General features: G+C 49.7%; 3 protein-coding genes across 3 annotated transcripts; 2 read left to right on the plus strand and 1 right to left on the minus strand.

Annotated features, from left to right (window-relative positions):
* Window positions 1-1990: 1990 nt before the first annotated feature.
* FPRO_00367 (uncharacterized protein) lies at window positions 1991-3418 on the minus strand (the record flags this gene model as incomplete). The annotated part of the gene is made up of 4 exons (XM_031225469.1): window positions 1991-2382; window positions 2431-2934; window positions 2988-3318; window positions 3398-3418. 4 exons carry the CDS (start codon window positions 3416-3418, stop codon window positions 1991-1993), a joined length of 1248 nt encoding a protein of 415 aa, XP_031076103.1.
* Window positions 3419-3887: 469 nt separating this feature from the next.
* FPRO_00366 (uncharacterized protein) lies at window positions 3888-5959 on the plus strand (the record flags this gene model as incomplete). Its single annotated transcript, XM_031225470.1, has 2 exons — window positions 3888-4109; window positions 4157-5959. The coding sequence occupies 2 exons, from the start codon at window positions 3888-3890 to the stop codon at window positions 5957-5959; spliced, it is 2025 nt and encodes a 674-aa protein (XP_031076104.1).
* Window positions 5960-8888: 2929 nt separating this feature from the next.
* On the plus strand, window positions 8889-11193 carry FPRO_00365 (uncharacterized protein; the record flags this gene model as incomplete). Its single annotated transcript, XM_031225471.1, has 3 exons — window positions 8889-9091; window positions 9172-10896; window positions 10950-11193. 3 exons carry the CDS (start codon window positions 8889-8891, stop codon window positions 11191-11193), a joined length of 2172 nt encoding a protein of 723 aa, XP_031076105.1.
* Between the last annotated feature and the right edge of the window lie 2420 nt (window positions 11194-13613).

A 13613-nucleotide genomic window follows, 5' to 3' on the forward strand; every position in this document is an offset into this window, starting at 1 on the left:
ACGATAAACGCCCGGTTTCTTCAGGATCTTTGCTTGGACCTTGACCCATCACCCGACAGCCCGGTTATCCTTAGACAACGTCCGAGATCGACTCCTGTAGGGCACGTGGGGGGGTACCTTGACCAAAGTCTATGCCATCACTTTGGCTAGGCCAGCGGCGTGAGAAAGGGCGTGAAGTGCTGACGAAAAAACGCTCGCGAATAGCGTGGCCTCCAAGTGTGTGAATATAGAAACGAGATGCAGTTTATGGGTAAGGGTTCGCTAGAATCATGAGAGTGAAGGATAAGGCAGGGTTGAATCGGATTGGATTGGATACGATATTGGAGATCCTCACTCACCAAAAGCCGAGGCACTTGCTCTCGAAGACTCAGTCAGTAAAGCACAGACCGGTAGTCAAATCAATAGTATTCCTTGATTGTTCCAAGCCTGTCAAAAGGCCTTGTTCGTTGTATGTCAAGCCTTGAAAGGGAGCGGAGTCCACTGAGACGAGGCTGGACTGGCTAAGATTGTTGAGTCCCGTAAGTTGACTCAAGTCGACGTGACGTGGATCCGAGGCGTGTTCAAAAGCGGCAAGTGATTTTAACAACAACAATTTCTTCTCTCCAATAGGAAGACCTCCAATTGTATTTGGTAAGAGAAGACTTCAGAATAAAATCAACGTCGCGGTGATGGTGTTTTTTTATTATGTCAAAAGACGAACTTGATGGGAACCAAAAAACTGCCCCTCTATGGATGCTCTAAGGTAAAGGAAAGCACAAGCTCAGCCCAGTGAGTGGCACCTGCAACAAGACGGTCAACCAAAATGGTAAAGGAACCATTCACCAAAAAGAAAGAAGCGGGGACATGAAATGACATAGATTGACTGTTTATAGCGTCTGAACTCCCTGGGTCTAAGCAGTAAATGACCTCGTGCCTTGAATGGTTTCCTTTTTACTTGCTCATTCTCCTCTTTCTCGACTCGATCACGACTCTCATGGTCCCACGAAGTTACCAGCATGGCGGGGCAATTCAAAAGTTCAAGTCGGTGACTTGTTCCGCCCAGCTAGTCCCCTAACAAGCCACCACCACTCCGCCCTGATTCGGAAGATACACTACCATCAAGCATAAGGTCCCGAACAAGCATCCGCTAATCTCAAGCCGTCCGTTGAACGATCCGCACATCCAATGACCGTCTCGTATCCGACCCCGTGCTCGAGCGACAGGCGGTCCGGCTCACAGCTCCGGGCCATATCTCCATCTTTAGCTGTGCGATGCAATGCAATGCACGAGCCTGTCTCCTGTGCATCGCAACGGGACCTGTCGGCTGTTTCTCCGCGTACTTCTTCCACTTACGTTACAATAATGATTTCAATGACCTGCCTTGTTTCCATTGGTAAAGCCGAGACGGAACGTCATGGAGCAAGGGGTCTCGAGAGGCTCCAGACTCAAGAGGGAGTGACTGTACAGCTCCTGGGAAATTTCTTATGTCATTTTCCCCCATCTCAGCTCCATCACCATAAGGACTTGCACGACTCGAGGCACGTCTCCGTTTCCTAGTTCATGAGTAAGGAATGAATAATCTTCAGGCTTGCTCTATGCCTGTCACTGTTGACATTGGTTGGGCAAACACAAAAATCCACTATGTGAGAGCTCTTATCGTCGTGTGTCCTACGGAACTGGATATGCTATGCAAGCCAAGGAACGAACACCGAGTCCGCGCCGACGCCTCATGATATCGTCACTCTAGAACAGTCACGGGTCATGATGCACAATGTGGAAGGACAGCAGAGTAGGCAAAACCAGGAAAAGAAAGGCTACTATATGCTATCTACTGAACCGTCGTGAAGTACGATCCGGAGCTATAACCATAAACAGACCACCCATGTTTGCTATGACAGCGAGAGTGGCACCAAACTCTTCGACTATGGTGCTCTCATGACTCTCGACTACGCCTTCATGACTTCCACCCTCTTCCGATCTGAACGACTGGTCTACGCCAATCTGCCACCATCTAGTTCTTCTTTGCCTCTGTGTCTTTAGACTCGCTCAGGCTATCAGCCATTGCCTCAGCAGTAGCCTTCTTCAAGCGCTCACTGTCATCAGTCTTGTCGTCCTTGGTCTTCTGATGTGTTTCCCTCTCATCTTCACTATCTCCAAGACTAAAGGGGTCGTTTTCTGCGATAGGGCTTGGCTCAACCGCCGACATGGGCTGCCACTTGCTTCCCCTTGTGCCACTCGCGGGAGCTGCATCCTTGGGTGGCACTCTAGGTGAAGAGTCATACATATTGATTTCTTCGGTTTCCTCCTTGAAACCAACTCGTCGGCCGTTGCTAGGCTTAGGCGATGTCGATGGGGGAGGGGGCTTGTACATGCCAGTATTGGCCATGGGTCGGTTCACGGGAGCTGCGAGTTGTCAACATTTGCTTCAACAATACAGGTGTCAGTACTCACTTCCATCAGAAGAAAACTTCATGCCAGCGAAATCATCGCTGAGAACTTGGGGATCCGCATCATATCGGTCATAGTCACCGCTTCGCCTGCTGGACTCTCCGGGACGACGGAAGGGCTCTCCTTGTCGTTGCGTCTGCTCTTCACTCTCATCAAAGTTCTCCTCGATCTTCTTCTTGATGTTTGTAATCCATCCGTTGACCTTTTCCTGTGTCTCGAAGAATCCCTTACGTAGGTTTTCGCGAATAACAGGGAGGTCATCGTCAATGAAGCTGTGCTCACGGTCGTCGCCCCATTCATCCTGACCTCGCTGACCCTGTCTTTGACCTCGGTTGGCAGTGCGCGACTCGTAGGCACCAACATTGTCGTAGTGTTCTGCAAGCTGGCGTGCATATAGCTCGTCTGCCTCCAATTGCGACATCTGAGTTCGGTTCTGAGGCCTAGGGGGTTGAGGCGGGGGGACTTCGTCGGCGGGTTCGTTTTGCGCAGCATCAGGATCGGTCATCTCTATGCGTATATCAGTTTATCGTGCCCTCTAGTCAGAGTTTGTATAAGCGTACCTAAGAGAGCATGGAACGCAGGCTCAACGCGACCACCACTAGCTCTCAACACAGCCTTAATAACACTCAGCTCTACAGTAGGGAAAGCTTCCTTGAGTATAGTCTCATTCTTTTGCGCTTCGGAAACAGGTCGGGGAGGCTTAGGAGGCGCTGTCTCGTTCGTGGGTGGTGGTGCCTGAGTCTGAGCCTGGGTGGTAGTGGTGTTGGTCGCAGCAGCGGGTGTAGTGTTGCTATCGAGGACGCCAGATTCCTGAACATCATCATCATCATCGAGATCAAGGGGTTGCGCAGTAGTAGGCGACTCAGGTCCGCTCTCGGCGGTGGCCTTGTTCTGGTAGGAGAAGTCATGTTAGCACAAATCCTCTAACATCAGCCATCTAAGACAGTTCTCGAAAGGAGTAGTAGTATACCGTTTCTCCAGGGGCTGACATCCTGATCGCACTTGTCGTTGGTATGATTTACTGTCAGTCTGAAGTTATCACGAGTTCACAGTCGAGATTCGATTAGAAGTCGGTTGAAAGATGGGCAATATCCAGGGAAATTGGGGATTTCGCTTCAGCCTGGCCCTGCTTGTGATATTAAGGTTGAGGCGCGAGGGGTCAATCAGTCTACACGAAGCTGATGACGTTGACCCACTCGCCACAATGCATTCTCAATGGGGAAGTTGCTCTGATTGGCTGTAGCTCTGACAGCAGTATCAAGTCTAGGGTAACTTTTCATGCGTCTCATGAAGCTTGAGTTTGGCCATAATGCTTCATGCAAAATGAATCGTGTTCAAACAAGCTGAGTTTTGTGCGCGCATAACTAGAGGAGAAAACACACAGATGGCATGAGAGGCTCTGCGTTGATCTTAAGAAAAAAGGGTCCTAAATCTATTGAAATTGTTTGAGCCAATTCAAGATGGCAGACCTGGATCTAGACGCAGCTTTTATCCCAGCTCTTCATAAGCCAGCAGCCTTGCTCCCAATTGCAAAACATCGCGAGAGCCTACTCTATGTGATTGAAAAATACCAAGTCACCATTGTTATAGGCCAAACCGGTTCGGGAAAGACAACGCAAATACCTCAGTTCCTAGAACGAGCAGGATGGTGTTCAGGCGGAAAGATCATTGGCGTCACTCAGGTAAGTAAATACAAAACCATGTCACCACACAAGCTGACGTTTCTCAGCCTCGTCGTGTCGCAGCAACCACCGTTGCTGTTAGAGTCGCCGAAGAAGTTGGTTGTGAGCTTGGCAAAGAAGTCGGATACTCGATACGGTTCGAGGACGTGACCTCGGCATCAACAAAGATAAAGTTTCTCACAGATGGCCTCCTCATCAGAGAAGCTCTCGTCGATCCATTGCTGACGCGTTACTCGGTTATTATGGTTGATGAGGCACACGAGAGGTCTATCAGCACTGATGTCTTGTTGGGCCTACTGAAGAAGATTCGCCGAAAGCGACCCGAGCTGCGTATCATCATCAGCAGTGCCACTCTCCAAGCTAAGGAGTTCCTGGAATTCTTCACAAGGAGCAGTGATGATCAGCCAAACAAAACAGACAAAAAGGATGACACCGGGGCCATCGTCAGTCTCGAAGGAAGAACATACCCAATAGACATACTCTACTTGGAGTCACCGGCAGAGAACTATGTTGAGAAAGCAATCGACGTGGTCTTTGATATCCACACCCAAGAGGGCGAAGGAGATATCCTAGTTTTCCTGACTGGCCGAGAGGAAATCGACAATGCGATTCAAGCAGTCAGCGAGCGCATGCTTGATCTTGGCTCAAAACACGGTCCCTTGATGCCATTGCCATTATATGCTGGCTTGTCTACCGAACAGCAAATGTATGTTTTTGACAAGCTACCCGAAGGCACACGAAAAGTTGTCTTTTCTACGAACATCGCCGAAGCATCAGTCACAATCGATGGAATTGTCTTCGTGGTGGATAGTGGATTCGTAAAACTGAGGGCGTATGACCCAAGGACTGGCATAGAATCACTCACTGCTACAGCGGTATCAAAAGCAGCCGCGTCGCAACGTGCTGGACGAGCTGGTCGCACAAAACCTGGAAAATGCTTCCGACTTTACACTGAGCAGAGTTACCAATCGCTGCCAGATGCCAATGTCCCTGAGCTTCAGAGGTCGAATTTGGCACCTGTCATTCTGCAACTCAAAGCTTTGGGAATAGACAATATTGTGCGGTTCGACTTTCTATCTCCGCCACCGTCTGAACTCATGGCCAAGGCTCTTGAGTTGCTGTATGCTCTAGGAGCTTTGGATGAGTATGCCAAGCTCACTCGACCTATGGGCTCAAGGATGGCCGAGTTGGCCGTTGAGCCTATGATGGCGAAAACCCTCCTAGCAGCACCGTCCTTTGGATGCCTCAGCGAAATGCTTACTATCGCGGCAATGACCAGTCTCGGAGGCAGTGTATGGTTCTCTCACGAAGGCGAGAAAAAGAAGATGGAGACATCACGCAGAAAGTTCGCCGTGGATGAAGGTGACCACTTGACTCTCCTCAACGCCTACCAAGCCTTTGTTACAAAGGGACGAAAAGAAGCAAAGTTCTGTCATGAGAACAACCTCAACTTCAAGTCCATGAGTCGAGCAGTCAGTATCAGAGCTCAACTAAAGCGGTATCTTGAGCGATTCAGCATTAATATAGATGAGACACTCGCTGGACAAGCATCACCGGAGGCGAACGTCAAAAAAGCAGAACAGATCCGCCGTTGTCTTACATCGGGCTACTTTGCCCACGCAGCAAGGATGCAGCCAGACGGAACGTTTCGCAACGTCGAGGGCAACATGGTCCTTCACGCACATCCAAGTTCACTAATGTTCAACCGCAAAGCGGATTGGGTCATCTTCCATGAAGCAATGGAGACGGGTACCAAGATATTCATCCGGGATGTCACCAAGATCGAGAAAGGATGGCTCTTGGAATATGCGCCAGAGTTTTACCAAATCACGACAGATCGGAGAGGGTGAGGGGCTGGATATGAAGGGAAATGGGGCCATCGATATGTGAAACTGCCAGGCCGGGGATAACTGGGATGGTATATGAATGGCGGTTTCAAAGCTTCGGGATCAAGGATAGCAATGTTGGTTAAGGTGTGAGGCATTTCCCCACAGTGAAAATATCATTTGCTTGATTTACAAAAGTGAGATGACATTACTGGAGGAAGCCTTGGCTGGTCAAGGGAGACCTTGATTCCGATATGAACTGCTATGGATATCCGTGGATGTTAAGCTATTAGCTTGCCTGTCAAACACTGACCGCCATTGGATCAGACGAAACCTAATGTTGATGTTTTCGTATGGTAATAGCGAGGATGACGGTGAACGGGCCGAAGGCAGGGCAAAACAGAGTTCAAAACAATCCGCAGTAAGGAGTACATATTTGCAACATGTGAAGGTAAGAGTGGTGATAGCCTCGTCTCTGGGATGTAAGGGAGCTTGATCGTCCTGACTAATATTGGTGAACGGCTCAACTACCTAATAATAAATCATCCGGCTTCCCCGGCGGATCTATGTGATATGCCGTGAGATGGCACGCGGCCGAAGTCACTGAATCAAAATTACAAGCTCCATATTGACGTAGGCGAGTGATTGGTAATTCCTGCAAAATTGAGCCATTTTAAGATTTTTTTTCTCTTCAATGTTTTGTTTGTGCGTGCATATGTAGGCAAGCTGAATACTAATGATAAGCCAGCAGGATATCGGTGACGGAGATGAGGGCAATATGCATATCTCAGCACTAGACAGCGCATAGTGGGTGAGGGTTAAAATTATGACCCACGATAAGCCAAGACCACAATGCAAGAATTCTGATGTGGGAACGATTCAGCTTTTGTGACACCGGCGATATGTATCTTGATATGAGGGAGTTGGCGATCTCGAGCAGCCACTTTGGGCTAGGTTGATAGCCAGGGGTTGAAACCAGGAAACAGACGGTGTGATTGATATCAAGTTTGACTGTGTTAGCGAAGTGAGAAGTGTTTTTTCGCTTTCATTTCAGGTGGCTTGTCACTTGTCTTGCCTTGTCTTCTTGTCTTGTCTTGCCCAGGATGACAGTCTCATCCGGTTGACCGGTAACTGGAGAGGACAATACGCTCTCGGGTTGTTACTGACACTGTCTCGAATGACTCCGTCCAAGACCATCGAGACCGTTCTCGATAGATAGAGCTCCGTATCTATTGAACTCTCTCAACTGCGTACCTGCAGCAGCCACTTCAGTTGACATGATATAGCCCCTGACGCCACTGCGGATAGGCGGGGAGGCTTTCTCCCCCCTTTATTTACTTTCCTCTTCGGGGCTTGGTCTCGTCAGAGGGGAGCTGTTCCATGACGTCCGTTGGCTGGTCTTGGTCCCGGGCCTCCACATGATTGCCGGGGTTAGCCTGGCTGCCGCTCGCGTGCCTTGCATGAAGCGCTCATAACTTAATGCATTCTTTGTGATTTTACTGGTCAGGGGTCGATTGTGCACCTGGGTTATGCGAGATTGTACCTGGTTGTGCACCCACAGGCGCATGCTGATGCTTCCCTTTGGGCTCTGCTGCTCGATATGACTGGTGGTTTTTTATGCGGGCGCTAACGGGGTGGCGAGGGCAAAAAGAGACTTTTTGGAAATTAAACGGTTGATAACTGAGTTTTGTTAATTGATTGATTGATTTTCGGATTGCTCTGCTTGAGAGAGAGTTGGTTGTTGTTGACTGTTGTCTGTCTGTGGGAATGCGGTCAATGCCTAGTTCACCAGAAGCAACCGACCTAATAATGAGCCTGTGCACTGAACATCGTACAGGGCTTCCATGGCGAGATTCTTTTCTTCTGCTCTGACCAAGGCCTCGTTGCAAACCCTTTCCATGGGATCCAGTAGGATGTCCACCTTAATCTCTCTTGGAGAAGACCTTGGAAGGGGTCTGGAAGTGAACAAGGGTTCAACCTGGTGTCACTCCATCTCGCTCCGTGTGAATCCCCTGATTGGGATATCGGTTAAGAGCTATGCTAGCTAAAGCAAGGCTCATTCATTGTCTGGGATGGACGGGACCTGACCTGATCCATGAGTAGTCATTACCCCCCGCCCCTGGCCTGGTTGTCTGGGCCTGTGTTGGACGGCCCCTCAGGCATTAGTCCGTGGGAGAACAGCGAGTCCTGTCGCTGTAGCAGGACATCTGAGGCCCTAGAATGACACTCCAGGTACCGGCTTTCGAGGCTGTCCTTGGTGGAGGCTCCAACTCCTGTGCCTCTCCCGTCGTGCTCCACTCCTACACCTCCACCCACTCGCTAGCCTCCTCCTCCTCTTTACCTACTCTCCTTCTCTCGTCCATTCGTCGTTCCTTTCTTTCGTTCTCCAACTGTTCATCGGTCGACGACGACAGCATCATATCGTTCTGCATTTTTGCCAAAGCTGCCTGCCAGCGGGCTCGTCACTCTTTTATAAAACACTGCTTAATCTAGAGTCTTGTTTACACCAGCCAGACTCGAGTCATTCGTTTCGTAACGGTCTATTGCTTTAATGACCTAGTCTCTCTTTACACAACAACAAATATCACAGCCGCTCGCTCACTCGCTTTTGCTCGCTGGCTTTTGTCTTTGTCCAGTCTTGTCCTTCTCGATATTACGGTGCCCAATATCTGCTTTGACGCTTCTCGCGATCCTTGGACGAAAACGATTTCAGATTCATTCGAATACCGTATCAAATCGGAGACGATAATACTCGACGCGTGCCAGCCGTCTACCGACATTGTCAATCGCATTACAGCTTAATGGTTATGACAGTTGTGCTTGGAGTTTAATATTCGACAATTCTTAATATTCTCACGCCCATTTCGCTTTTTCGCGGAGGAATTCACACTTGACGATCAACCTCTCGTTTGTTTGGAAGCTTTGAGTATATGCGCTAGCATATAACGCCAACATGGGGATCGCTCATTACGAAGGTGCTCGCCTTCGACCTCGCACCAACATTGAAGATGTCTCTTCAGCTTCCAAAAATGGAGTCGCATCGTCTTCCTCGATCTTTCGTCGACTCGTCACCCGAGAGAACTGCCAAGCGACGGACAGTTGTGCAGCAGCCAGCGCCAACACGAACTTGGTAGTTCCCATCGTTGTCGCCATTGTGTATGCTACCAGCCACGCCTTTGTTTTGTCGTTTTCGGATGGTCAACTGGATCGCGATATGCTGACTATGTTATGTGTAGGGTTCCTATCGTTCTTATCGCAATCTTCTTGTACTACCTCCATCGTAAGAACATGAAGAGGCAGATGCTTGAGGATATCAATGATCCTCACAAGAGCCTGGACTTTGGGCTCGACGGCGCCGGCGGAAAGAAGTCTACCCGTCGAAGTCTCTTTATGGGAGGGGGTGAGAAGGGCCCCAACCATAAACCCAGTCAGCTCTCGATGGATATGAACCTCTCTTCGCCCTACCTGCTGCCACCCGGTCTGCAGGAGTCGCGAGAGTCGCTCAACTCGTTGGCTAAGTCTTTGGGAAATGATAATCAGGACCCTTACCAGTATGTCGCGACCATCACGCAAAGCGAGACCGGCTCATTGCGGTCCTTTAATCCCAAGGATTCCCTCTCGCACAATACTAAATTCAGTAGTCCTCGTAACTCTGGCAAGCCTGGTAGCATGAAGATGCCCCCATCTCGCATGAACTCCCTGCCCGAGACGCCTGTCTCTGCCACCGACTCCAAGGTCGATCCTTTCGGGACTCCCAAGGCGCCTGCGCCAACCCACCAGCCGAACTCTCACTTCGACGAGAAGGATGGATTCCAGCCTGCTCCAATCATCCCTGAGATTGGAGTGGTCTCCGATTTTGATGAGAAGCATGACGGCGCCTCCGTACAGCCACCTCCCGCAGTGAGGAGCAAGACTCCTGAGTTTGAGTTGCCCCACTTCTCCTCGGAGCCCGCCAACGATTTCCCTCTACCTCCTGCCAGGGAGCATGAGGCCACCGGTCTGGGTTTGAACTTCTCTCTTCCTCAGCCTAAATCCCCAACTGTGACTTCCCCTGATGCTCCCAAGTCCGCTCCTCTCCCTCACGACCGCCGGAGTGATGGTTCCAATTATCAGTCCTACACCCCCGCGGCTGACATTTCAAGTTACTACGAAGACCATGAGGACGATTCTCGTGGTCGCACCATGCAACGTACCTCATTCGTGGAGGATACACCTCAGTACCAAGGCCTAGGAGTTCCCCAGCAGGATAACAAGAGACTTTCAGTTGGATTCCGTCCCCTTCCTCCGGATGAGATCACAGAGTCTGAGGACCCCGAATACCGTGCCAACCGTATCCGTTCTTTCTACAAGGAGTATTTCGAGGATACTAAGGAGGCACCCCCGCCTATGCCCCCCATGCCCCCAATGGCCCAGGGCAGACCCGGTCCTCAGTATTACGAGGATGTTGACCAAGGCTACATGATGGGCGGTGATGGAGCTTACTTTGATCCTGAGACAAATGCCTTCGTCATGCCCTACGCCCAGCCCGTCACTCGCCGTGCCATGACACCTCCCCCAGCTGGCCGCCGCCCTGGTCCTGGTCGTCCCGGACCTCGTCCTCGTGGTCCCAACGGTTCTATCGGTGGTATGAGCTACCAGAGCGGGCCTGGAGGACGTTCCCGTGCTGGTTCTGCTCTTGGCCCTCGACCTGATTCTTCAGCCTCAGCTCGCATCCGACAACCCCCCAGGAAGAGACTTCCACCACCCGCACCCTTGACCACTCTCCCAACTCCGTCCAAGCTCAAGGATGATAACATCGCCCTCATCAACGCTGCTGACTTTGCTCCTCCCAACACCATCCGTGACACTGCCGCTGGTCGCTCTCAAAGTCCCTTCGGCGAGCGACGACCTTACTCGCCTTCCGTTCCTGCTGCCCAGACTCTTGTCTCGCCTTTCGAGGAGTTGACCGCTCTCCCCAGCCCGTAAGTTCCACGTCACTACGCAACCAGATAAACTTTGAGCTAATGTACAACAGCCATCTTCTCCGCAAATCGAGCACATTCACTGGGCTTGACTTTGCACCTCCCAAGAGATTCAAGGACTCCGACACCATGAGCGACGCTGGAAGCATCAGGAGTAACCGCAGCGGCATGTCTCAGGCTCAACTTGGTGCCATCCGTGGCGGAGCTGGACGTGTAAGTCGCCTCCCTGGCGACCAAGTGTTCACCCAACAAGCGCTGCAAGACACATTGAAGCCTTCATGGGGAATCCGACCTTGATAAAAGGTAGCGCATCAACACATTCAGTGGATTGGCCTATGCATGGGCTGCCACTGACATGTCAAAAAACTTTCTTGGCGTTGTCTATTTGACATTGCATTACACACAGCGTGCGCCGGTCTTGGTCAACTTTATACATTTCTTCACTTCAAGGGCGTATTTTAGGGTCATGATGTCTTGCGATATTTTCTTTCACACTGGGAACCTGCAGGCTTGCATATTATAGAAGGTCTTTGGAAACCACACGACAAACTAGATGACGACTGCCGGCTCGGACAACGTACGTTCGGCCGTTGTATATAGGTCAATTGGATCTGGCGTTGATCACTTCAACATGGCCATCTTGTTTCTACCATTTTACTGCTTACTTGGAACTGGATAGAAACTACTGTGAGATGTGTGAATATGTCAGTGTATAGATTGTGAGCATCCGAGTCCAAGTAAGTGGTTTGTGAGAGTCCCAAAAGGGCAGCTCGAATGATTTCCGTCTCCTGTTGGATCATCAAGCACGCCAATATCGCAACACCACCGATCCTCCCGTATTGAGTGAAGTTATGATGTTACATATGGAGTATCACTCAAGCATGGCATAGCACGATTGGCAGATCTAAAAGGAGAGTTTGATATCGTGGATACTCAAGATCAGCGGTCTCTGTCGAATCAAGGCTTTGTTCCTGGGGCGATACGACGACACGCGATCAAGTTACTATTTTTGGTCAATGCTGTGCTTTAGTCGCTGCGGAGGCCAACGCCACCGGGGCAGAGCGAACCAGGAACTACGCTACGATGGGAGAATGCTAGAGCTCACAGTAGCAATTGGTAGATATTATTAACGGGACTCATTTATTTGTTTGTATGTGAATTGAACAGCCGAGTTGATGTTCAATCGCTGAGTCGAATTGCGCTAGGTCATGGAAGAATGAGGCTGGCTACTGAGAGAGCTGATTCGGGTGACGCTTACGCAGCGTCTTAAACAAACTCCCCCTTAGCCCCTCTACCTAAGTTATCCCCTTCCAGCACCAGAATCGAGAAACGTGGATGTCTCAGATTTGACATTCCAATTTGAAGAGAAGCTTTTCGATCCAGAGTGCAATTCGATCTCGAGCCTTTCCTCCATGTGAGTGTTGGCGTTGGTTAATACTTAACAGCCAGCGTCGCATCGCATCGACTTTTCAGGACATGGATCCGAGATTACAACCAGAGTAAAGCGTATAATCCGTCCGCTATAAGACGGCACGTGAGGACGTAAGATATCACTTTTGAGACTTTCAGCCGAGGAGATTTGATCAGATCAGATAGGAAAGCAGAGTCTAGATTGTGCCCGATGAGTGCAGACGTACATTAGAATGACATTCCATTGCTGCACGTTGAGATTAAAGGGTTCCCGGCACGCTATAGAAATGCTTGAATGCCAACCAACGACATGTGATCTCTCTCACTTACGAGTAGCCCCTCGAATCTCCTCATAAGAGAAGAGTAATGTCTGCGAGGTATTTAATAACGGTTATTGAGATGCCTCTTGGAATCTGTCAGTGGAACTAGAGTTGAAGGGTTTAATTACTTGGCTTCATCATCATGACGTTGTGAGCCATGTAGTGAAACGACGATCAATCTTGAGGGCCGTGAAGACCTTTTTCCACGGAAAAGTTCATACAATTGTTCTTGTATTATGAGTCTACAGCTGTTGGTGGTGGTCGACGTCTTGTGTGGTTTGAGCCTTTACATTTGGATGCGCTGCAGGGGAAATTAAAGCCCCCCAAGCCGATGCAAGGGAGACGGAAAGTTAGTTAGTTGTATGCGTAGAAATTAAAGGTCAACAAACAAATAATTGTGTATATCATAATACTGCACAGTACAAGTAACTCTGAATACTTGTAAATAATCTTGACCTCTGACGTTTTCAGGTCTTGTCGCTCCATTGATCGTCCCGAAGCCAACACAAACCAAAGAGTCACTGCCTCGCTGGGTGGCTCGTATATCGTCTTGGGGGCCTCGGGGAACAAGAAAACACCAGACCTTAATACAGGGGGTCAAAATAAACTCAGTAAAAGATATTCTAAACCTCACAAAGATAGCCTAAATTTATGTAAAGTCACCCAAGTGTTTTTGTCATCCAGGTGCAAGGTCCGGAGTTTTCTTTCCTCCCCAAGGGGGTCTCCAAGCCAAGAGACCCCGGCTAAAAGACAAGATCGAGAGAAATGGCGATATGTACCTAATGAGCTGCGGGTGAATGTGGCTGAGGAATATAATCATCTTCCATTAGACTTTTTGAATAGAAAATGGCTGTGTCTAAAGGCCCGATGCTGATTCAAAGACAATCGTGTGGCACACTCTCTCAGCTTGTGATCTCTTTTTCCTTCTGTCTTCGCTGCGTCTCTCTCTCTCTCTCTCTCTCTCTCTCTCTCTCTCTCTCTCTCTCT

This window comes from Fusarium proliferatum, assembly GCF_900067095.1.
Source record: "Fusarium proliferatum ET1 genome assembly, contig: FPRO_scaffold001, whole genome shotgun sequence".
Classification (NCBI taxonomy): Eukaryota; Fungi; Ascomycota; class Sordariomycetes; order Hypocreales; family Nectriaceae; genus Fusarium; species Fusarium proliferatum.